A 25963-nucleotide genomic window follows, 5' to 3' on the forward strand; every position below is an offset into this window, starting at 1 on the left:
ACAGTGTAAACGGGGGTATGTGCATCTTCCCGGGTCTATTGATCCGGGACGTGCATCCGTGTATTTTGTAGGGTTATTCCCGTGTATTACACGGATAGCCGCCAGTGTGAACGGTGCGACCCGGGTTTTTTTACCCGTGTTTGGAAAAAACGAGCTGATTGGGGAATTAGATCATGTGACATCTGCTGACGTCCTTTTACTGCTGCAGAGAGAAGAGGAAACATGGCTGCTCACTGGAGGGATGAGGACGTACAGGAGCTGCTAGCTATCAGAGGCGAGGAAGAGATCAAAAAGCAGATCACTGGCACTGTAAAGGATGCCACAGTGTATTATAATTTATCTAAAATCCTGAGTTCCCGGGGCATTAAGAAATCCCAGCAGCAGGTAGTAAACAAGTTAAAAGCACTTAGAAAACAGTACTCAAAAGTGCATGATCATAACCGCACAAAGAGTGGGGCTGCCCATCATCTTTGCCAGCCAATCAAAGCTGTTCTTTTCATTCCTCACACTTCTTGCCAGGGCAGACCACTGTTTCAGTGTGAACAGTACCGACCCCAGAATTTCCCGGGTCATTGGTGCACTGTGAATGGGGTGATCCTGAGCCGAGATATTCTGTGAAGGTTTTAACAACACGGGATTTTTGCCGGGGCGGCAATGTGAACATGGAATTATTGTGAAAATCCTTATTACAAGAGAAAACGCAATATTTCTCCCCCTCCCCCATCTGTGATGAGTGGCTGTCGGGAGGGTATTAAGCGATACAGTTTGTGCACATTTGAACCGAATACAATACAAAGGTGTAATTCAGGAGATAGTTTTGCTGTATAAGCTGCTGGTTACATGTTGCGGTCCCAGCTACAGTCTCAAGCATGACAACAGCTGCATTTGAAACTGCGCATGCGGCAGAATTTTGGAAATATGCTAATGAAGCAGTCATGGGGTTTTGTACAAGCGCCCTTCCGCCACTTGTGTACAAAGACGTACCTTCTGTAGCACACTGGGCGCACCTATGGTTGCTTAGGTTTGTTGCAACTAAGCCGCCAGAGCCATTATGAATGCATACAACAATATAGTTGCAGGTTCAAACACGCCCCAAGAAGGCTGCGATATGCCTGCATTTGAGCCACAACACCCCCTTTCCTCCCACAATGCCATCGGTCACTCATGTCCCGAATAAATCTTCACTGCGTCCGTCGCTAATCATTCGCTGTGTGTGCACAGTGTGACTGACTCATGTGCAGCACAAAAAACATTGCAGAGCTCCACAAACATCGGCACTGCGCCCACCTCAGAAGTCAGGCCCTTGGTTAGGGATATGAAACTTTGGAAACAGAATGAAGTATTAGAACCCAGGTAGCGCCAATGGAATTTTCTGGCTAAAGACATGAGGATTTATGTTTAGAAAATGACAAGAAAACCTTGCATGCTACTGGGAAATGGAATGTTCCCTTTGTGTCTGCAAAGATGTAAATGGATGCGTGAACTGGGGTTCAGAAAGGAGATTATTAATTCTTCTGTGCTACTATATAATACCACCTCTAATACGTCAGTCCCAGTGGCTCGTTCAGTAGCTGTGATGCCATGTCAATCTTGCTGTAGTGTATTTTGCTACATAGTTTTTACTATATACTGTTGTTCTGTGCTTATGGGATAGTTGATCAACACATGAGTTTGTCCCAGGGAAGCACAATATTGAGCCTAGTTCTAGTTAACAGTTTAGTGCCCAACTCCCGTGCCTAGCCCTCTGCCAAGGAATCGGGGGAATCCTACTGCACATGCTAAAAATGCCCAATTCCCTGATCCCGACCAAAAACAGCAGGAATTGGGGAATCGGATCAAACATGTTTAATATTCCAGATTTCACAACCCGGCCGTCGGGGATTGGGACATTGCAGCAATTAATTGCTGATGTATGGGGCCATTACATGACAATTTCAGAGGGGTGAGTGATGAGCAGGGGGAACCCACCTTTGTAGGGATTTATTATTATTTATAGGTTAATTGCTGACTAGTGTAACCAGGGACCTTGTGACCTCACGGATTTCTCACATCTACAATAAACATGTTCTTACCCTTATATGGTTTTTGCCAACTCGCTCCCACGACTTATCTTTCTTTGGGTTGACAGGGACAACAACGTGATGCACACTTTCTGGCACAGAGTCTTCTCCTTTCAGATCCACCCATGTGGGAAAGTGCATGATCTTCTCCGACAGCTTCTTCACATCAAATGAATGTAGTGTGGCGGAACACACGATCACCTGACAGAACAATACACATGTGCAACTGGAATGTAAAACGATGGAGCACACAACCAGCCCACCCAAAGATACACGAGACCAGGGGGTAGATTTACTGAAACTTCTAAAACTGAAAAAAGTGTTGGTGTTGCATATAGCAGCCAAATAAATTCAAGCTATTCTCCATTGCATCCTAGAAAATGATAGACAGAATAAGCGACACCACCACTTTTCATTTTTAGAAGCTTTAGTGAATGTACCTCCTAGACTAGAAATCGCACGATCACCCAACAAAAGAATACAGCACACGGACAGACTAGGGGAACCGGATGTCAGGATACAGATTGCTCAATTCAACAGCTTAAAGTAAAAACTGTAGATGATGGGTTAGGCACCATCCACCAGAAGGCGGAGACCTGGGGGAGAAAACGGACAAGTCCTTTTGCAGCTTTATACTACCACTCACGCACCAAGGGCCTTATAAAGGTTTGTTAGTAAAAAATAAATAAAAAAAAAGCATACTAATGGGCAAAACCGTGTGCAGTGCAAGTGGGGCAGATGTTACATGTTTACATGTGCAGAGAGTTAGATTTGGGTGGGGTGTGTTCAAACTGAAATCTAAATTGTAGTGTACAAATGAAGCAGCCAGTATTTACCCAATATAACCCACCCAAATCTCTATGCACATGTTACATCTGCCCCGTGAGTGTGCCTTTTTGGTTTGCTACTAACCTGAAAAACCCACCCCTACCACCCAAGTCCAGTACTAGCATTACTGTTTGCTTAGTCTCCATCCACAAACTATTTTTGACGAAAAACTGCATAAAAATAAGAATTTACTTACCGATAATTCTATTTCTCATAGTCCGTAGTGGATGCTGGGGACTCCGTAAGGACCATGGGGAATAGCGGCTCCGCAGGAGACTGGGCACATCTAAAGAAAGCTTTAGGACTATCTGGTGTGCACTGGCTCCTCCCCCTATGACCCTCCTCCAAGCCTCAGTTAGGATACTGTGCCCGGACGAGCGTACACAATAAGGAAGGATTTTGAATCCCGGGTAAGACTCATACCAGCCACACCAATCACACCGTATAACCTGTGATCTGAACCCAGTTAACAGCATGATAACAGAGGAGCCTCTGAAAGATGGCTCACAACAATAATAACCCGATTTTTGTAACAATAACTATGTACAAGTATTGCAGACAATCCGCACTTGGGATGGGCGCCCAGCATCCACTACGGACTATGAGAAATAGAATTATCGGTAAGTAAATTCTTATTTTCTCTAACGTCCTAAGTGGATGCTGGGGACTCCGTAAGGACCATGGGGATTATACCAAAGCTCCCAAACGGGCGGGAGAGTGCGGATGACTCTGCAGCACCAAATGAGAGAACTCCAGGTCCTCCTCAGCCAGGATATCAATTTTGTATAATTTTACAAACGTATTTGCTCCTGACCAAGTAGCTGCTCGGCAAAGTTGTAAAGCCGAGACCCCTCGGGCAGCCGCCCAAGATGAGCCCACCTTCCTTGTGGAGTGGGCATTTACAGATTTTTGGCTGTGGCAGGCCTGCCACAGAATGTGCAAGCTGAATTGTACTACAAATCCAACGAGCAATAGTCTGCTTAGAAGCAGGAGCACCCAGCTTGTTGGGTGCATATAGGATAAACAGCGAGTCAGATTTCCTGACTCCAGCCCTCCTGGAAACATATTTTCAGGGCCCTGACAACGTCTAGCAACTTGGAGTCCTCCAAGTCCCTAGTAGCCGCAGGCACCACAAATAGGTTGGTTCAGGTGAAACGCTGAAACCACCTTAGGGAGAAACTGAGGACGAGTCCTCAATTCCGCCCTGTCCGAATGGAACATCAGATAAGGGCTTTTTCAGGATAAAGCCGCCAATTCTGACACGCGCCTGGCCCAGGCCAGGGCCAACAGCATGACCACTTTCCATGTGAGATATTTTAACTCCACAGATTTAAGTGGTTCAAACCAATGTGACTTTTGGAACCCAAAACTACATTGAGATCCCAAAGTGCCACTGGAGGCACAAAAGGAGGCTGTATATGCAGTACCCCTTTTACAAACGTCTGAACTTCAGGGACTGAAGCTAGTTCTTTTTGGAAGAAAATTGACAGGGCCGAAATTTGAACCTTAATGGACCCCAATTTCAGGCCCATAGACACTCCTGTTTGCAGGAAATGTAGGAATCGACCCAGTTGAATTTCCACCGTCGGGCCTTACTGGCCTCGCACCACGCAACATATTTTCGCCAATTGCGGTGATAATGTTTTTGCGGTTACATCCTTCCTGGCTTTGATCAGGATAGGGATGACTTCATCCGGAATGCCTTTTTTCCTTCAGGATCCGGCGTTCAACCGCCATGCCGTCAAACGCAGCCGCGGTAAGTCTTGGAACAGACAGGGTCCTTGCTGGAGCAGGTCCCTTCTTAGAGGTAGAGGCCACGGATCCTCCGTGAGCATCTCTTGAAGTTCCGGTTACCAAATCCTTCTTGGCCAATCCGGAGCCACGAATATAGTGCTTACTCCTCTCCATCTTATCAATCTCAGTACCTTGGGTATGAGAGGCAGAGGAGGGAACACATACCCTGACTGGTACACCCACGGTGTTACCAGAGCGTCTACAGCTATTGCCTGAGGGTCCCTGGACCTGGCGCAATACCTGTCGAGTTTTTCCCAACGGTTTATAATCATGTGGAAGACTTCTGGGTGAAGTCCCCACTCTCCCGGGTGGAGGTCGTGCTGAGGAAGTCTGCTTCCCAGTTGTCCACTCCCGGAATGAATACTGCTGACAGTGCTATCACATGATTTTCCGCCCAGCGAAGAATCCTTGCAGCTTCTGCCATTGCCCTCCTGCTTCTTGTGCCACCCTGTCTGTTTACGTGGGTGACTGCTGTGATGTTGTCCGACTGGATCAACACCGGCTGACCTTGAAGCAGAGGTCTTGCTAAGCTTAGAGCATTGTAAATGTCCCTTAGCTTCAGGATATTTATGTGAAGTGATGTCTCCAGGCTTGACCATAAGTCCTGGATATTCCTTCCCTGTGTGACTGCTCCCCAGCCTCGCAGGCTGGCATCCGTGGTTACCAGGACCCAGTCCTGAATGCCGAATCTGCGGCCCTCTAGAAGATGAGCACTCTGCAACCACCACAGGAGGGACACCCTTGTCCTTGGTGACAGGGTTATCCGCTGATGCATCTGAAGATGCGACCCGGACCATTTGTCCAGCAGGTCCCACTGGAAAGTTCTTGCGTGGAATCTGCCGAATGGGATTGCTTCGTAGGAAGCCACCATTTTACCCAGAACCCTTGTGCATTGATGCACTGAGACTTGGCTCGGTTTTAGGAGGTTCCTGACTAGCTCGGATAACTCCCTGGCTTTCTCCTCCGGGAGAAACACCTTTTTCTGGACTGTGTCCAGGATCATCCCTAGGAACAGAAGACAAGTCGTCGGAACCAGCTGCGATTTTGGAATATTGAGAATCCAACCGTGCTGCAGCAACACTACCTGAGATAGTGCTACACCGACCTCCAACTGTTCCCTGGATCTTACCCTTATCAGGGAATTGTCCAAGTAAGGGATAACTAAAATTCCCTTCCTTTGAAGGAATATCATCATTTCGGCCATTACCTTGGTAAAGACCCGGGGTGCCGTGGACCATCCATACGGCAGCGTCTGAACTGATAGTGACAGTTCTGTACCATAAACCTGAGGTACCCTTGGTGAGAAGGGTAAATTTTGACATGAAGGTAAGCATCCTTGATGTCCCGAGACATCATGTAGTCCCCTTCTTCCAGGTTCGCAATCACTGCTCTGAGTGACTCAATCTTGAATTTGAACCTCTGTATGTAAGTGTTCAAAGATTTTAGATTTAGAATCGGTCTCACCGAGCCGTCCGGCTTCGGTACCACAACAGTGTGGAATAATACCCCGTTCCCTGTTGCAGGAGGGGTATCTTGATTATCACCTGCTGGGAATACAGCTTGTGAATGGCTTCCAAAACTGTCTCCCTGTCAGAAGGAGACATCGGTAAAGCTGACTTTAGGAAACGGCGAGGGGGAGACGTCTCGAATTCTAATTTGTACCCCTGAGATATCACCTGAAGGATCCAGGGGTCTACTTGCGAGTGAGCCCACTGCGCGCTGAAATTCATTGAGACGGGCCCCCCACCGTGCCTGATTCTGCTTGTAAAGCCCCAGCGTATACTGAGGGCTTGGCAGAGGCGGGAGAGGGTTTCTGTTCCTGGGAACTGGCTGATTTCTGCAGCCTTTTTCCTCTCCCTCTGTCACGGGGCAGAAATGAGGAACCTTTTGCCCGCTTATCCACGAAAAGACTGCGCCTGATAATACGGCGTCTTCTCATGTTGAGAGGCGACCTGGGGTACAAACGTGGATTTCCCAGCTGTTGCCGTGGCCACCAGGTCTGAAAGACCGACCCCAAATAACTCCTCCCCTTAATAAGGCAATACTTCCAAATGCCGTTTGGAATACGCATCACCTGACCACTGACGTGTCCATAACCCTCTACTGGTAGAAATGGACAACGCACTTAGACTTGATGCCAGTCGGCAAATATTCCGCTGTGCATCACGCATATATAGAAATGCATCTTTCAAATGCTCTATAGGCAAAAATATACTGTCCCTATCTAGGGTATCAATATTTTCAGTCAGGGAATCCGACCACGCCAACCCAGCACTGCACATCCAGGCTGAGGCGATTGCTGGTCGCAGTATAACACCAGTATGTGTGTAAATACATTTTAGGATACCCTCCTGCTTTCTATCAGCAGGATCCTTAAGGGCGGCCATCTCAGGAGAGGATAGAGCCCTTACAAGCGTGTGAGCGCTTTATCCACCCTAGGGGGTGTTTCCCAACGCACCCTAACCTCTGGCGGGAAAGGATATAATGCCAATAACATTTTAGAAATTATCAGTTGTTATCGGGGGAAACCCACGCATCATCACACACCTCATTTAATTTCTCAGATTCAGGAAAACTACAGGTAGTTTTTCCTCACCGAACATAATACCCCTTTTTGGTGGTACTCGTATTATCAGAAATGTGTAAAACATTTTTCATTGCCTCAATCATGTAACGTGATTCCTACTGGAAGTCACATTTGTCTCTTCACCGTCGACACTGGAGTCAGTATCCGTGTCGGCGTCTATATCTGCCATCTGAGGTAACGGGCGCTTTAGAGCCCCTGACGGCCTATGAGACGTCTGGACAGGCACAAGCTGAGTAGCCGGCTGTCTCATGTCAACCACTGTCTTTTATACAGAGCTGACACTGTCACGTAATTTCTTCCAACAGTTCATCCACTCAGGTGTCGACCCCCTAGGGGGTGACATCACTATTACAGGCAATCTGCTCCGTCTCCACATCATTTTTCTCCTCATACATGTCGACACAAAAGTACCGACATACAGCACACACACAGGGAATGCTCTGATAGAGGACAGGACCCCACTAGCCCTTTGGGGAGACAGAGGGAGAGTTTGCCAGCACACACCAGAGCGCTATATATATACAGGGATAACCTTATATAAGTGTTTTTCCCCTTATAGCTGCTGTATAGTTAATACTGCGCCTAATTTGTGCCCCCCTCTCTTTTTTAACCCTTTCTGTAGTGTAGTGACTGTAGGGGAGAGCCAGGGAGCTTCCCTCCAACGGAGCTGTGAGAGAAAATGGCGCCAGTGTGCTGAGGAGATAAGGCCGCCGATAAGGGGGCGGAGCCTATCTCCCGTTTTTTTATGTATTTTGGCAGGGGTTAAATGCATCCATATAGCTCAGGAGCTATATGTGATGCATTTTTTGCCATCCAAGGTGTTTATTATTGCGTCTCAGGGCACCCCCCCCCAGCGCCCTGCACCCTCAGTGACCGGAGTGTGAAGTGTGCTGAGAGCAATGGCGCACAGCTGCAGTGCTGTGCGCTACCTTGTTGAAGACAGGACGTCTTCTGCCGCCGATTTTCCGGACCTCTTCTGGCTCTGTAAGGGGGCCGGCGGCGCGGCTCTGGGACCCATCCAAGCTGGGCCTGTGATCGTCCCTCTGGAGCTAATGTCCAGTAGCCTAAGAAGCCCAATCCACTCTGCACGCAGGTGAGTTCGCTTCTTCTCCCCTTAGTCCCTCGATGCAGTGAGCCTGTTGCCAGCAGGTCTCACTGAAAATAAAAAACCTAAACTAAAACTTTCACTAAGAAGCTCAGGAGAGCCCCTAGTGTGCACCCTTCTCGTTCGGGCACAGAGATCTAACTGAGGCTTGGAGGAGGGTCATAGGGGGAGGAGCCAGTGCACACCAGATAGTCCTAAAGCTTTCTTTAGATGTGCCCAGTCTCCTGCGGAGCCGCTATTCCCCATGGTCCTTACGGAGTCCCCAGCATCCACTTAGGACGTTAGAGAAACAAACAGTCCCTGCTTAAGGCCCTGACTCCCCTTGCTGGTCCAAAACAAAGGACATGCTGGTAGAAATGTGGCAGAGGCAGACTTTGCAAAAATGCACATATTTGTGGGGGGTGGTTTAGCAACGTTGCCATGGGAATTAAAGAAATATTTTTTTAAAATGTTACTGCATAACCAGCTTGGTTTTGCCTTTATATAGAAAAAAATACACGCACAGTCTGCACTTTTGCAAAATCTGATCCAACTGCACTTCTCCTGCTGCGTCCAAATGCTCCTGGACTGTATAATGGAAAGCTCCTGGACTGTATAATGGGGGTCCGCAATAGAAAGTCTATTCAGAGGGAGCCCTGACAATTATATCTGGTATAGCATTCACAATGTTGAATACCAAAGGTTCTGAGAGGAAGCGCAACCATAAAAGAGCAATAGGAGAGCCACTTCCAGGTCAGAGCACTTGGGAAGAAGGGGAGTCAGTGCTGCCCTCACCCCACACACAAACTGCCATGCCTCATAGGGGTAACGTAAAACATTGGGACAGATGTATCAAGCCTGGAGAAGTGATCAGTGCAAGGTGATAACGCACCAGCCAGTCAGCTACTAATTGTCAATTTATATATTGGAGCTGATTGGCTGGTGCATTATCACCTTGCACTTATCACTGGTTTATCACTTCTCCAGGCTTATTACATCTGCCCCCGGGTCTGTGTCCCCATAAAGAAAAAGGTGTTAATAAAAGTCAGTTTTCAATGATATTTTAAAGAGTAAACACAAGATTAATGTATTTGTTACCTGCAGCCTTTTGCCATCTGAGGTGATCTGCGGGATTTGCTGATGAATTCTATTAATGAAGTCGGAATATCCCTGGGAAAGCAGGCCGTCCTGCAAACACAACATGGGAAGTGAGGAGACAAACCTGCCACTGCCTCACTATTAGCAGTATCCAAGGGCTTGTGCGTGAAGAAGAGGTGCCCAAACCCATAGTGACCAACGAGATATGGGCTTTTGCGTGTCTAATGGTTACTTGACTATTCAAAGCCAACTTCCGACTGGCTGCTGTGGATCTGTACTACTGTGTGCCAGCCGTATTATGTTGTGTCCTGTCTGGAACGTCACATTACATAAGCACGTTTAACGTAAGAAGTTCTATGATATAGAATGATCCTCTTTGGGGTCTTATATGACTTAATGTCACAGTTAAAAAAGATCCAACTATAAGCAGGTTATCGGGTATCCGTGCCAGTTATGACACCACATTGCTAGCAGCTGTATGAAAAAGTTAAAAATAAAATAAAACACAATACAAATAAAATAAGGGAGTACTGTGAATCAGTACGACAGCAAATGACCATAAGAAACTGAACGCATCTTCAAACAACAGGTTGATAGTAACCAGTGGATGTGATCATCCCAACTTACAGCTTCATCAAGCACCAAGAAGCGCACTTGCGACAGATTTAATTTCCCCGTTGAAATAAGATCATCAACTCTGCCCGGTGTGCCCACCACTATATCTACCTGTAGGGAACAGGAGGAGTTGTATGCAGTTTTACAATGTTGAGTGGAAATCAGGTAAACAAATTACTTGGTATATATGTGTATGTATTTGTACACACACACACACACACATACAGTACATACATACATACATAGAAAATATATTTAAACAGGACGTCAACATGTTAGAGTTGTAGTGTTATTTTGGTTTCAAATAAAATGTTTATTACATTAATATAAAAAAAGAAAAGAAAAAAAAAGGAGATACTAGTCGGTCAGTTAAACTGCTCAATATAAGTTAAAACTCATGTTGGAAGCAGCGAGATGTGGGTGTACTCCCATAGACTTGTCCGTGAAAACACTCTACAGGTATAATAACATTACATTACACTGCGAAGAGAAAACACTAAACCCCATCTCATAACCAGCTTCCCAAGACTTGTAGGATGATGAAGTCTAAGGAACATTAAAGAGGTGTATTTAAAAAAAAAAATGTTTGCACATAAAACCACGGCTGTATGCTATCAATTGTAAAGTGCAGGCTGTATGTTATCAATTGTAAAGTGCAATGGAATAATAACAGCAAAATAGAATAGTTGTGGGCCAGTCGGGTATGTTATGCCAGAAGTCACGTGACCAAAAGCGGTACTCTACCTTTCTCCCATCCTAACCATCCTGGGATGGCAGCTACGGCTAAACCTCATGGGGTGGCTGCTATGGGTAACCACTCCTCTAGTGCCTAACCCCCCCCCCCCACCAACTTGTGTCCCAATACTAATCTTCGGGATATGGGCTGTCTGTGTTGCGGCGCCAGTCTCCTGAGTGGTGTAGGGATTCCAGCGTCGGTCACATGATCATCAGGATGCCGAACGCATCCCGGTCTAGTCATAATTATTTGACCAAACTTTTGGTACTATGGAACTTTACATTAAACAGGCTTCACCAGGAGTCCCCAGAATTAGTGTATAGTGCACTATTTTATTAGGCTCTCTACTGTGCATAAGAAACTAACTTTATTTTTTTTTTGTGCACTTACACTATGTTCTACTAGGTATTCCTAAACCATACCAGGTTCTCTGTATAGTGTTGTCCTCTCTACACTATTAAATGTACAACCGCCAAGTAAGACAAACTATGTAAGTTAATTTAAACACTTACGCCGCTCTCCAGTACAGCCAGCTGATCCTTTGCGGCTACACCTCCAATGATTAGTAGCTCCCTACAGAACGACAATAAATAGTAAGTTGAGAAGGAATAAGAGCTCTGAATTCAGTTTAATAATAATAATAAAAAAACCGAAACCATGGCTTCCGTGGTTACCTCAGTTTTGGGTTATCTACATATTTCTTGAACTGCTTCACGTTGTTCAGAGTCTGCTCCGCCAGCTCTCGGGATGGCTCAATAATAAGAGCTTTCGGTGCGTTTGGTAGATTCTTGGTTTGTGTCACTTGGGCGCTTCCTTAAATGATAAATAAAAACAACCAAACATGTTTGTAAGAACAGTGACCACTGAACGGAGAAGAGACCGCATTAAACCATTCAGTCTGGCCATCAAGCAGCCATAATACGGAAGGTTACAGTGGATCTGTCCATGTGTGATCAGCATAAGAATGAATAAACTTTAATACAATTATATGTAACATATGAATAGACACTGAGGTAGTACTTGGGCATTATACATAATATTGCAGTATAAAAGGTCACAAGGTGGATCTGTGCATACCAGCATTTTGTGATTTCACCACATGCCCGTCAGATGCTTTGCAAAGAGCGACAAATCCGTCCTTAGGGGGGAACTTAAATTCTTCCTCTCCAAAGTTAAACTTCAGCTCGGCATTCTACAGGAAAAAACATGAACATAGTCACGTTCCACCTAAACTGTAAATTCATTCTGTAAGTAATGTTCCACTAATGGATGTAGGCAAAAGAAACTGAGGAAACCATTAAGTTACTCAACATACGCCAATAAAATAAATTATTATTCATATTAATTGAGACGCACTTCAAGTTCAAATGTCGATTCTAATCAAAGATACCATAGCCGGTATACAATAAAGTCAGAGTTCGGTGGCCGTGCAGGATGCCGGCCGAACTCAGGTGTTTTTTTTAAAGGGCCAATCATGTACAAGGTTAAACCATGACCCTTTAATAAAATTTTCAAGTTCGTCCGGCATCCTGCATGCCAGCCAAACTCAAACTTTGGGGCAGATGTAATAACCTGGAGAAGGCATAAGGAAGTGATAAACCAGTGATATGTGCAAGGTAATAAATGCACCAGCCAGTCAGCTCCTAACTGACAATTTACATATTGGAGCTGATTGGCTGGTGCGTGTATCACCTTGTACTGATCACTGCTTTATCACTTCCTAATGCCTTCTCCAGGTTAATACATCTGCCCCTTTATTACATCCCGCCCCTGCTGTTTAAAAACAGAAAGTTACCATGACAGTGTCTTATAATCCAGTGTTTCCCAAACACGGTTCTCACAGTCCTGGTTCCAAGTATATACCATCCTTGAGCACAGGTGACTTATCTAGAACTTTGCCTATTTTGATTTGACAACCTGCGATCAAGCACACATATCCTTGTTCCTGGACTGTAAGTGGGCTTTAAGGACCCGAGTTCAGGAAACACTGTTGTAAACTGTAGTGCCAGATATATTGTAGGCTCCATAGTGAAGCTATCAAGTCTCTAGTAACTAGTGACACCAGCGAGGTATGAAGCCCATAAAGTTGGTGCCTCAAGTTCGTGTAAGAGACAAACCCACTTCCCCATATACAGCTACAATATTACACAGATATTCTGAGAACCATTGGACTGCCCTCTGTTCTGGAAGTGAAAGCACAGTCGCTGTAAAAGGACTTTACCTTCAGAACACACGATGCAAACAGCGCCTGGTTTTTCATGTGTGGAGGGATATCAAACGCAAGTCCGAGGTCCTTGCCTGAAAATGTGACATTAAACACATAAGTAACAAAATAAACAGTCTGTGACAAGTGGGGATCATAAGAAAAGTCGGCACTCACCATTTTTAGAGAATGAAACCCGACCATTGTCGATGTCCAGATAACACCCGATTGTGTCGTGCATTGTAAACTCCTATAGCAAACAAAGAACATAAATCTAATGCAAAACGGAGACAAACATACTGCAATACACAAATATGCACTAAAACTCTGTATGTACTGTAAATGAACAAAGAAACCCCTCATGTAGTGACTCCAGTCCTAAGTCCAACAACCAGTAATACAATATAGAGCTTTACAGAACTATGCCTAGTGTTCTACTACCTGTATGATGTGAGAGTTTTAATGACCTATAGGTTACTCGATTTGAGATTAGTCATCATGACTTTAAGAAAACAGACATGATGCGTACAGGAGACTGTGGGATCAATTTATTAAGCCTTGCATGAAGATAAAGTACCAGCCAATCATCTCCTAACTGCCATTTTTCAAACCCAGCCTCTGACATGGTAGTTAGACAGTGATTGGCTGGTACTTTATCTCCATCCAAGGCTTAGTACATAGACCCCAGAGTCTGCCTCTATCAATGCTGTAATAGGCCACAGTACGCTTCCAGAAACGGTTTGCACACAAAATAAAAACAAAAGTCCAAAGACATAACAAGGATGGACATTCTGCAAGTACTCAATGTATAGTGTGTGTATTAGTTATGTAATATAATGAGAGTAAATTACATTACCTCCCCATAGTTATCAAACTGCTTGTTATGAGACTTTTTTCCAGTTCCACCAAACCCAAAGCCAAACTTGTCCGTTCCTAGAAAAGAGAACAAGCTATAAACATTTTGGGGGACACGCATCACTGCATATGATCACGGACAAGTGTGTAACAAACAAGACAGTATCGCCGCTGGGTGAAAAAGCTCAGCAGAAAAAGAAGAGACATCCAATTTTAAATTCCATTTGTGGGTCTTTGATTAGCGTGTAACCCTCAAGATGGAAGCTAAAGAACACAAAGCAATAACACCGTGTGTGATGTGCTGAGAATATATAGATGCATGTATGTACTCATTTATCAGACTATGACTATAGGTGCAATGACAAAGACAAGTGCACCACTGTGGACTAAAGGTTCAAACACAGAACAACATTAAAAGGACATGTACTGCTGAGCTTACAATCTAAATTACAGACTAGGATGTGCAACACACACTATAAGGCTCCAATGGGACGTTGGAATCCCGACCGACAATGCCGCAATCCCGCCTAACAGGATATTTTCACTCGTGGGTGTCCACGACACCCATAGAGTGGGAATAGAACCTGTGGCGAGCGCAGTAAGCCACACAGCCCGCAAGGGGCTTTGTTGTGCTCGCACCCCTCCTGTCATTCTAGAGGTTGGGATCCCGGTGTCGGCATGCTGATCGCTGGGATCCCGGCCGCAGGCATCCCATACTCAACGTGCTCCAATGGCATAGTGCTGAGAACATGCTTGATTTCTAGAATACAGACACTCACCAAGATCTAATGAGGCTTGTAGCGAAGACCAACCAACTCTGCACAATCCCTGATCGTGGCAAGACACCTCGTAGTAGTATTTTCCTGGTAACACACAGAAGAGATCAGGTATCTCATCAACATGTATGGGTCACGAAAGGCTTATGCCTCCGACTGACAATTGTCAGGACATAATGAAACGTTTTCGCTACGCCATGCAGTTACACCAGGTACGTCCCGGTGGGCTTTGCCTGCGCTTACCTTTAGTGATGCCACGAGTTGACCTGCACCCGTGCCACTCCTTCATCTCTCTGCTTTGGCAACAAAGTCCATCTGATCCAATTGCTGAGAAAGGAGAGACAGGAAATTAGGGATGTATAATCTATCATTGTATAACGTGTTACCTACTATCATGTGAGGCAAAGTCTAGTGCTCATTTTATGTATGTACAGTATGTATGTGAAGCTGATACAGATGCAGTTACACATAATGTACAAATAAATGTGTCATACTACACTAAATTATGACAGTCACTTACCAAATGCTGAGCCCCTGTCATACGGATTCATCTGCCATTTATTTAGGACTGTAACAGGAGAAATGACAAACACATACAGTTATAGATATACACTTATTAGGTGGAGGAAGGTCACACAAGGAAGGAATGTGAGACTAGATTCTCTGCTGCACACCCTTCCCCTATAATGTCCATCAGTCACAGCTGTCAGCACAGACTCCCATGTATGGAGTGAGGCTCAGAGAGATGCTACACAGGACGGGGACTTATTACTTATGTCAGTGCACACTGTAGTCATAAAGGGCCTAAATCAGACCTGATCGTAGCCGTGCAAAATTTTGCATGGCTACGATCATCCACCCTGACTCGCGCGGGGACGCCCAGCACAGGGCTAGTCCGCCCCGCATGTCTGGTCCCCTGGTTTTCTCTCTCTTTTTTTTTTTTTTTTTTCTCTCTCTCTCTCTCTCTCTCTCTCTCTCTCTCTCTCTCTCTCCCTCTCTCTCTCTCCCTCTCTCTCTCTCCCTCTCTCTCTCTCCCTCTCTCTCTCTCCCTCTCTCTCTCTCCCTCTCTCTCTCTCCCTCTCCCTCCTTCTCCTTCTCCCCCCCCCCCCCCCCTTCCCGCACAGGTACAAAAGCATTGCATGGCCGTGATGCTTTTGTACCTCAAGAGTAGCTCCCTACCAGCGCTCTCCAGGTCACAGCGACTGTGTGTGACGTCATACAGCCACCACGGCCCGCCCCCTGCATGGTCCGAGCACGACTGCATTGCCCGGACTGCGCCCCCAAAACGGCGGCCTATTGCAGCCGGCCCCCTCCCGCCCAGCGACCGCCTCTGCCTGTCAATCAGGCAGAGGCAATCGCTGGGCTGAGATGCTGATAGCATCTCTGGCATACGCCGGCGCACTGCGGCGCCTGCACAGTTCAGACCTGATCGCATGCTGTGCGAAAACGCACAGCAGCGGTCAGGTCTGAATTAGCCCCAATGAACATAAAATGAGACAAATGATCAACCACAGGAAACACAGTACCCCAATCACCTGCATTATTAATGCCAACATACGAACAGAACCTAAATCAGGTCTTTCCTTCAAGGTAGCACTATACAAACAATATATTACAATCACATAGCCCTTGACTTATCACACAGAGGGGTAGATGTACGAAGCAGTGATAAGAGTGGAGAAGTGTGCCAGGCCAACCAATCGGCTTTGAAGTAACATTTATCAAGTGCAGTCTATAACATTGTACGTAGCAGCTAATTGGTTGCTGTGGCACACTTCTCCACTCTTATCACTGCTTCATACATCTACGCCAGAGTTTGGGGACTCCGGGCCTAATTCAAAGATGTGCACATCTCTGATGTTTCTGGATCTGCGCATGTACAGGATCTGGAGCTACTATGGCGCTCGCAGTGCCCCAATCACCGCAGAATGACTGACATGCTGTTGGCATTTAGGGGGCGGAGTCAGACAGTGATGCAGAACATGGGGGCGTGTCGGCCCCAGTTTCTGGGCGTGCTGAACAGTGGCTGCGATCTTGGATGCAGCTTCCCTGGCATCAGCAGCGTGATTTTCCCGACCATCCTGGGGGTTACTCAGGTGACCGAAACTTCACACAGATGATCCCATGCTGCATCGTGGGACGCAGCAGCGGATCAGAGAAGCCGGCAGAAGGCATCTATTTACACCAGACACCTCCTGTGGCGGTACACGATGACGCAGCAGCTGTATGATCTGCACACATCTCTGGATCAGGCAGTGTTACTTGGGAGCTATAAACTTTTAACAAAACTATTAGACAGGCTGGATAAAAAAACTCTCGTCTGCCTCTAGTGGGGGCAATTAATGGAGGAAACACTCATTTTCTTATCAAGGCCCTACTGTAAATGCATGGGGCAAGAGATCCCAAGGACAATACTTCCGTATGTGCCTAATTAGCCACTGGATGTCCATACCAGCCATTACAGTACCCCAGAATGTCATGAATACCCCAAGTTGAGAACCGCAGCTCTGGTGGGACAACAGCAACTGATCAGATTGGCTGCAGTTGCTGTAAAATAAGAATTTACTTACCGATAATTCTATTTCTCGGAGTCCGTAGTGGATGCTGGGGTTCCTGAAAGGACCATGGGGAATAGCGGCTCCGCAGGAGACAGGGCACAAAAAAGTAAAGCTTTACTAGGTCAGGTGGTGTGCACTGGCTCCTCCCCCTATGACCCTCCTCCAGACTCCAGTTAGGTACTGTGCCCGGACGAGCATACACAATAAGGGAGGCATTTTGAATCCCGGGTAAGACTCATACCAGCCACACCAATCACACCGTACAACTTGTGATCTAAACCCAGTTAACAGTATGACAACAGAAAGGGCCTCTTAAAGATGGCTCCTTAACAATAACCCGAATTAGTTAACAATAACTATGTACAAGTATTGCAGATAATCCGCACTTGGGATGGGCGCCCAGCATCCACTACGGACTCCGAGAAATAGAATTATCGGTAAGTAAATTCTTATTTTCTCTATCGTCCTAAGTGGATGCTGGGGTTCCTGAAAGGACCATGGGGATTATACCAAAGCTCCCAAACGGGCGGGAGAGTGCGGATGACTCTGCAGCACCGAATGAGAGAACTCCAGGTCCTCCTTTGCCAGGGTATCAAATTTGTAAAATTTTACAAACGTGTTCTCCCCCGACCACGTAGCTGCTCGGCAGAGTTGTAATGCCGAGACCCCTCGGGCAGCCGCCCAAGATGAGCCCACCTTCCTTGTGGAGTGGGCTTTTACAGTTTTAGGCTGTGGCAGGCCTGCCACAGAATGTGCAAGTTGAATTGTGTTACAAATCCAACGAGCAATCGACTGCTTTGAAGCAGGTGCGCCCAACTTGTTGGGTGCATACAATATAAACAGCGAGTCAGATTTTCTGACTCCAGCCGTCCTTGCAATGTATATTTTTAAGGCTCTGACAACGTCCAACAACTTGGAGTCCTCCAAGTCGCTAGTGGCCGCAGGCACCACAATAGGTTGGTTCAGATGAAATGCTGATACCACTTTAGGGAGAAAATGCGGACGAGTCCGCAGTTCTGCCCTATCCGAATGGAAGATTAGATAAGGACTTTTATAAGATAAAGCCGCCAATTCAGATACTCTCCTGGCAGAGGCCAGGGCTAGTAACATAGTCACTTTCAATGTGAGATATTTCAAATCCACCTTTTTCAATGGTTCAAACCAATGGGATTTGAGGAAATCTAAAACTACATTTAGATCCCACGGTGCCACCGGAGGCACCACAGGAGGCTGTATATGCAGTACTCCCTTGACAAAAGTCTGGACCTCAGGGACAGAGGCCAATTCTTTTTGGAAGAATATTGACAGGGCCGAAATTTGAACCTTAATGGATCCCAATTTGAGACCCATAGATAATCCTGATTGCAGGAAATGTAGGAAACGACCCAGTTGGAATTCCTCCGTCGGAACCCTCCGATCCTCGCACCACGCTACATATTTTCGCCAAATGCGGTGATAATGTTTCACGGTGACTTCCTTCCGTGCCTTAATCAAGGTAGGAATGACTTCTTCTGGAATGCCTTTCCCTTTTAGGATCTGGCGTTCAACCGCCATGCCGTCAAACGCAGCCGCGGTAAGTCTTGAAAAAGACAGGGACCCTGCTGTAGCAGGTCCCTTCTCAGAGGTAGAGGCCACGGTTCGTCCGTGAGCATCTCTTGAAGTTCCGGATACCAAGTCCTTCTCGGCCAATCCGGAACCACTAGTATTGTTCTTACTCTTCTTTGCCGTATGATCTTCAATACCTTTGGTATGAGCGGCAGAGGAGGAAACACATACACTGACTGGTACACCCAAGGAGTTACCAGTGCGTCCACAGCTATTGCCTGTGGATCTCTTGACCTGGCGCAATATTTGTCCAGTTTCTTGTTGAGGCGAGACGCCATCATGTCTACAATTGGTCTTTCCCAACGGTCTATTAACATGTTGAAGACTTCTGGATGTAGACCCCACTCTCCCGGATGAAGATCGTGTCTGCTGAGGAAGTCTGCTTCCCAGTTGTCCACGCCCGGGATGAACACTGCTGACAGTGCTATCACGTGATTCTCCGCCCAGCGAAGAATCTTGGCAGCTTCTGCCATTGCACTCCTGCTTCTTGTGCCGCCCTGCCTGTTTACATGGGCGACCGCCGTGATGTTGTCCGACTGAATCAACACCGGCTTTCCTTGCAGGAGAAGTTCCGCCTGGCTTAGAGCATTGTAGATTGCTCTTAGTTCCAGAATGTTTATGTGAAGAGACTTTTCCAGACTCGTCCATACTCCCTGGAAGTTTCTTCCTTGTGTGACTGCTCCCCAGCCTCTCAGGCTGGCGTCCGTGGTCACCAGGATCCAATCCTGAATGCCGAATCTGCGGCCTTCTAATAGGTGAGCCTTCTGCAACCACCACAGAAGTGACACCCTTGTCTTTGGTGACAGGGTTATTCGCAGGTGCATCTGCAGATGCGACCCTGACCATTTGTCCAACAGATCCCTTTGGAATATTCTTGCATGGAATCTGCCGAATGGAATTGCTTCGTAAGAAGCCACCATTTTTCCCAGGACTCTTGTGCATTGATGTACTGACACTTTTCCTGGTTTTAGGAGGTTCCTGACCAGATCGGATAACTCCTTGGCTTTTTCCTCTGGAAGGAAAACCTTTTTCTGAACCGTGTCCAGAATCATTCCTAGGAACAGCAGACGAGTTGTCGGGATTAAATGGGATTTTGGAATATTCAGAATCCACCCGTGTTGTCTTAGCACCTCTTGAGATAGTGCTAAAGCTGTCTCCAGCTGTTCTCTGGACCTTGCCCTTATTAGGAGATCGTCCAAGTATGGGATAACTAATACGCCTTTTCTTCGAAGAAGAATCATCATCTCGGCCATTACCTTGGTAAAGACCCGAGGCGCCGTGGACAATCCGAACGGCAGCGTCTGAAACTGATAGTGACAGTTTTGAACAATGAACCTGAGGTACCCCTGGTGTGCGGGGTAAATCGGAACGTGTAGATACGCATCCTTGATGTCCAAGGATACCATAAAGTCCCCTTCTTCCAGGTTCGCTATCACTGCTCTGAGTGACTCCATCTTGAACTTGAACTTTTTTATGTAGAGGTTCAAGGACTTCAGATTTAGAATAGGCCTTACCGAGCCATCCGGCTTCGGTACCACAAATAGAGTGGAATAATACCCCTTTCCTTGTTGTAATAGGGGTACTTTGACTATCACCTGCTGAGCGTACAGCTTGTGAATGGCTTCCAACACCCTCTCCCTTTCGGAAGAGACGGTTGGTAAGGCAGACTTCAGGAAACGATGAGGAGGATCCGTCTCTAATTCCAACCTGTACCCCTGAGATATTATCTGCAGGATCCAGGGGTCTACCTGCGAGTGAGCCCACTGCGCGCTGTAATTTTTGAGACGGCCCCCCACTGTCCCCGAGTCCGCTTGAGAGGCCCCAGCGTCATGCTGAGGTTTTTGCAGGAGCCGGGGAGGGCTTCTGTTCCTGGGAAGGAGCTGCCTGTTGGTGTCTCTTCCCTCTTCCTCTGCCTCGTGGCAGGTACGACAAGCCCTTTGCTCTCTTATTTTTGTAGGAGCGAAAAGGCTGCGGTTGAAAGGTCGGTGCCTTTCTCTGTTGGGGAGTGACTTGAGGTAAAAAAGTGGATTTCCCGGCAGTAGCCGTGGCCACCAAGTCTGATAGACCAACTCCAAATAACTCCTCCCCTTTATACGGCAAAACCTCCATGTGACGTTTTGAATCCGCATCGCCTGTCCACTGTCGTGTCCATAAGGCTCTTCTGGCTGAAATGGACATAGCACTCACCCGAGATGCCAGTGTGCAAATATCCCTCTGTGCATCACGCATATAGATAAATGCATCCTTTATTTGTTCTAACGACAGTAAAACATTGTCCCTATCTAGGGTATCAATATTTTCAATCAGGGATTCTGACCAAACTACTCCAGCACTGCACATCCAGGCAGTTGCTATAGCTGGTCGTAGTATAACACCTGCATGTGTGTATATATTCTTTTGAATAACTTCCATCTTTCTATCTGATGGATCCTTAAGTGCGGCCGTCTCAGGAGAGGGTAACGCCACTTGTTTGGATAAGCGTGTGAGCGCCTTGTCCACCGTAGGGGGTGTTTCCCAGCGCGCCCTAACCTCTGGCGGGAAAGGGTATAATGCCAATAACTTTTTTTGAAATTATCAACTTTTTATCAGGAGCAACCCACGCTTCATCACACACGTCATTTAATTCTTCTGATTCAGGAAAAACTGTTTGTAGTTTTTTCACACCATACATAATACCCTGTTTTACGGTATCTGTAGTATCAGCTAAATGTAACGTCTCCTTCATTGCCAAAATCATATAACGTGTGGCCCTACTGGAAAATACGTTTGAATTTCTACCGTCGTCACTGGAATCAGTGCCCGTGTCTGGGTCTGTGTCGACCGACTGAGGCAAAGGGCGTTTTACAGCCCCTGACGGTGTTTGAGGCGCCTGGACAGGCATTAATTGATTGTCCGGCCGCCTCATGTCCTCAACTGACTGTTTAAGGGAAGATAAACCATCACGTAATTCCACAAATAAAGGCATCCATTCTGGTGTCGACCCCCTGGGGGGTGACATCTGCATATTTGGCAATTGCTCCGCCTCCACACCAATATCGTCCTCATACATGTCGACACCACGTACCGACACACACCGCAAACTCACAGGGAATGCTCTAATGAAGACAGGACCCACTAGCCCTTTTGGGGAGACAGAGGGAGAGTCTGCCAGCACACACCACAAAGCGCTATATATACAAGGGATATCCTTATATTAAGTGCTCCCTTATAGCTGCTTTAATATATATATATATAGCCATTAATGTGCCCCCCCTCTCTGTTTTACCCTGTTTCTGTAGTGCAGTGCAGGGGAGAGACCTGGGAGCCGTTCTGACCAGCGGAGCTGTGACAGAAAATGGCGCCGTGTGCTGAGGAGATAGGCCCCGCCCCTTTTTCGGCGGGTTCTTCTCCCGCTATTTTTCCAGTCAGGCAGGGGTTAAATATCTCCATATAGCCCCTATGGGCTATATGTGAGGTATTTTTAGCCTTGTATAAGGTTTATATTTGCCTCTCAGAGCGCCCCCCCCCAGCGCTCTGCACCCTCAGTGACTGCCCAGTGAAGTGTGCTGAGAGGAAAATGGCGCACAGCTGCAGTGCTGTGCGCTACCTTATGAAGACTGAGGAGTCTTCAGCCGCCGGTTTCCGGACCTCTTCACGCTTCAGCATCTGCAAGGGGGTCGGCGGCGCGGCTCCGGGACCGGACTCCACGGCTGGGCCTGTGTTCGATCCCTCTGGAGCTAATGGTGTCCAGTAGCCAAGCAGCAAATCCACTCTGCATGCAGGTGAGTTTACTACTTTCCCCCTAAGTCCCACGTTGCAGTGATCCTGTTGCCAGCAGGACTCACTGTAAAGAAAAAAAACCTAAACTAAACTTTCTCTAAGCAGCTCTTTAGGAGAGCCACCTAGATTGCACCCTTCTCGTTCGGGCACAAAATCTAACTGGAGTCTGGAGGAGGGTCATAGGGGGAGGAGCCAGTGCACACCACCTGACCTAGTAAAGCTTTACTTTTTTGTGCCCTGTCTCCTGCGGAGCCGCTATTCCCCATGGTCCTTTCAGGAACCCCAGCATCCACTTAGGACGATAGAGAAAATGTGATATCACTATCTCAGAAACAAAACATGTGACATCACCTGTGACACGGCTACACATTGGCAAGTGATAAGAGCAGTGTAAGCGGGACAGATACCTGTGCTACCGGTCTTGACAGCGGCTTTTCCCTTCTTGCCTTCCTGTTGGTCCTTCAAGGTTTCATACACAATTTGGATGACAGGAATGCTAAAAGCCTAAAGCCAGAAGCAATTACAATGCGATTTACATAACTACAACAAAATCAACAATCAGGTGTCCAATAAACCACCTGGTTCCGCGGATATGTATTATTCTGTTTAAGTGACAACCTTAAGCACTGTCTCTCCATACAAAGCATACTTACCCCCGTCTTCCCACTTCCTGTCTCTGCAGCCTGAAAACAGAATTATAAATAGAAACTAGTTACAGATCCTATGTAGATTAAGAGTCACCAATCAAAGCACAGTACTGGAAGAATAATGGCGGCAGCTCACTTACCATGAGTACGTCCCCGCCACCCAGGATCATTGGTATAGATTCTGCCTGGATGTCAGTCGGAAGCCTGAGCAATAAGACATAACAAGTACATAGATTAATGATCACTGGACCAATATATACCCTTAACAGCAAGAAACATTATGAACAGAATGTATTAAAGTGCCGAGAAGAATCATCTGTAAAGAAGACTATTATATTGTTTTAAGTTTATAGTTTGATTATACCGCAAGAATGTAGGGAAGGTGTATATGTATCACTTACAGCCAATCCATCTCCTCCACAGCCTGCGCAATCTCCGGCATTACACCCATTTCTGCAACATAAAGGCAGGACATGAACGAAAGAAACATTTGTTGTGTAAATAATAACACACTTAGAGAAAACTTTAACAAATGGAGTTTAGCAAAGTGTTAGAAGAAAGCACTTTTATTGTAAGCCATGCAGAACCGGCAGAAATTCTCAGTTGTGTCGATCATAATTACAGTAGCCAAACATTGATCATTTTGAAACATCATTTTGAAACATTGAACATTGAGAAAGAAATCTGGAACATTATGTGGCCTCTCCTCACCTCTGCCATGAGAACACCAGGACCAATGCCTACTACTTCTGTGTCCAAGAACATCATGACTGCCCCCGGGACTACCCCTCAAGCTCAGCAGGGAACTGAGGGACGTGCGCATCAGGACCAGACTTTGCTGGGTCAGATCCATTGGACATTAGTGTGCAGCCCACATTCTTACACCCACCCACACTGCACCCCACATTCTCACACCCATCCGCACTGCTCTCATGAGACCAGGACATTTATCTTTTTCACAAAATAATGTTAGTACAGTTTTCCTGCAAATGTGTCTTTCTCTTCTCTTTCTTCTTACACGGTACTTCCCCCCCACTGTGTGCTATTCCCGTAATGAGTACCTCCATTGGTTGCACACCCTGCCAGCAGTAACCTATGCAGTGCGCCCAACATGGCTGCCTCGGATGGTTCCCCTGTGGGCGGGGTGTGCTTCATTTGGATCTTTCCATGCAGGGTATAGCATACGCCTACACACGTGTCAGTTCTCCCATACATGCATTTGGCCCCTGTATGGCTCATCTCCCACTGTGTAACCGTGTAGTGCGCCCAACATGGCTGCCTTATCTGGTGCGCTTGTGGATGGGATGAAAAATGCGTGGACCTGATGTTTCTATTGGAACCCTACTCTGAACTTAAGGACTCTGCAATCTCCCCATTTTGTGTTCTCTTCTAGGGGTGGACTATTCCACCCTGGGTAATCCTACGCAGTGCGCCTAAGATGGCTGCCGCACCTGGTGCCTTGTGATGGTGGAATACACAACCCCTGGAGGTTATTACCCAAAATGCCTACACCAATCATGCACCAATCATTCTTTCTGTGTCTTTGTCTGTGTGGTTTATCTTTTGATGTAATACTTAAATCTTCTGTATTATGTGCATTGTGTGAGTTCTAGTTGGCGCCGCGGATGGCTGCCTCGGTGCTGCTCTGCCAAGCAGCCTTTGTGTTTAGTCTTACATGTATAATATGTCTACTGTACACTTGCATATGTGCAGTATGAACTCATATGTGTAATGTTTGTAATGTATGCTACGTTTTTCCCTCCATGTTGCTGCTTGGCGATGCATTGTACCACAAAGAATTCCTAGTGTACGTGAGTACACCTGGCCAATAAAGCTGATTCTGATTCCTGAACACAGCTATGGAGTGTGAAGGAAAATTATGTCACTGGTTAGTAAATGCCTTTTCCGTCCATTAAAGTAGGTACTTTGCAGCTGCCGCAGGAACTCAGTCTTCCCCATTGCCGCTCAAAATATTGCGTACAAGACCAAATAATGAGTGTGTATCACCATCGGCCTGTGTCCAAGACACACAATCTCCGCACTGCAGGTAACATACCACAGTGTGACCAAATAGCATTTATCTAACCCTGCCCTGTAAGCAATATATCTTTAGCCAATGTCCATGGTCTCGTCCATTCAGTCTGCTATTAATAGTTTACGACTGATATTACCATGGCAACCACAGACACATGATGGCGAGCAAAAAACTTTTGGAATGCCCCTCTGACATACCCCACTTGCTGACAGCCTGTGTAGCAGACTGACTTGACTGTGACAGTCAGCTCTTTTCGTTGTTCTCCAGAGAGATTTTGGAAAGGAAAATAAGAATTTACTTACCGATAATTCTATTTCTCGGAGTCCGTAGTGGATGCTGGGGTTCCTGAAAGGACCATGGGGGAATAGCGGCTCCGCAGGAGACAGGGCACAAAAAGTAAAGCTTTAGGATCAGGTGGTGTGCACTGGCTCCTCCCCCCATGACCCTCCTCCAAGCCTCAGTTAGGATACTGTGCCCGGACGAGCGTACACAATAAGGAAGGATTTTGAATCCCGGGTAAGACTCATACCAGCCACACCAATCACACTGTACAACCTGTGATCTGAACCCAGTTAACAGTATGATAACAGCGGAGCCTCTGAAAAGATGGCTCACAACAATAATAACCCGATTTTTGTAACTATGTACAAGTATTGCAGATAATCCGCACTTGGGATGGGCGCCCAGCATCCACTACGGACTCCGAGAAATAGAATTATCGGT

General features: G+C 46.6%; 1 protein-coding gene across 2 annotated transcripts in view; it reads right to left on the minus strand.

Annotated features, from left to right (window-relative positions):
• DDX1 (DEAD-box helicase 1) overlaps positions 1 to 25963 on the minus strand; it is a 68053-nt gene that overhangs the window by 36341 nt on the left and 5749 nt on the right. For both annotated transcript variants that reach the window (XM_063915379.1, XM_063915378.1), the window contains exons 2-17: positions 23607 to 23658; positions 23346 to 23409; positions 23212 to 23241; positions 22966 to 23062; positions 15157 to 15204; positions 14880 to 14963; positions 14640 to 14723; positions 13862 to 13938; positions 13183 to 13255; positions 13024 to 13100; positions 11880 to 11994; positions 11477 to 11615; positions 11315 to 11375; positions 10079 to 10177; positions 9452 to 9541; positions 2073 to 2261 (exon numbers count right to left, since the gene is read on the minus strand). In XM_063915379.1, the coding sequence (XP_063771449.1) occupies positions 2073 to 2261; positions 9452 to 9541; positions 10079 to 10177; positions 11315 to 11375; positions 11477 to 11615; positions 11880 to 11994; positions 13024 to 13100; positions 13183 to 13255; positions 13862 to 13938; positions 14640 to 14723; positions 14880 to 14963; positions 15157 to 15204; positions 22966 to 23062; positions 23212 to 23241; positions 23346 to 23409; positions 23607 to 23658 (1379 nt within the window). The remainder of the gene's footprint in view (positions 1 to 2072; positions 2262 to 9451; positions 9542 to 10078; positions 10178 to 11314; positions 11376 to 11476; positions 11616 to 11879; positions 11995 to 13023; positions 13101 to 13182; positions 13256 to 13861; positions 13939 to 14639; positions 14724 to 14879; positions 14964 to 15156; positions 15205 to 22965; positions 23063 to 23211; positions 23242 to 23345; positions 23410 to 23606; positions 23659 to 25963) is intronic.

This window comes from Pseudophryne corroboree, chromosome 4 (genome assembly GCF_028390025.1).
Source record: "Pseudophryne corroboree isolate aPseCor3 chromosome 4, aPseCor3.hap2, whole genome shotgun sequence".
Taxonomy (NCBI): Eukaryota; Metazoa; Chordata; class Amphibia; order Anura; family Myobatrachidae; genus Pseudophryne; species Pseudophryne corroboree.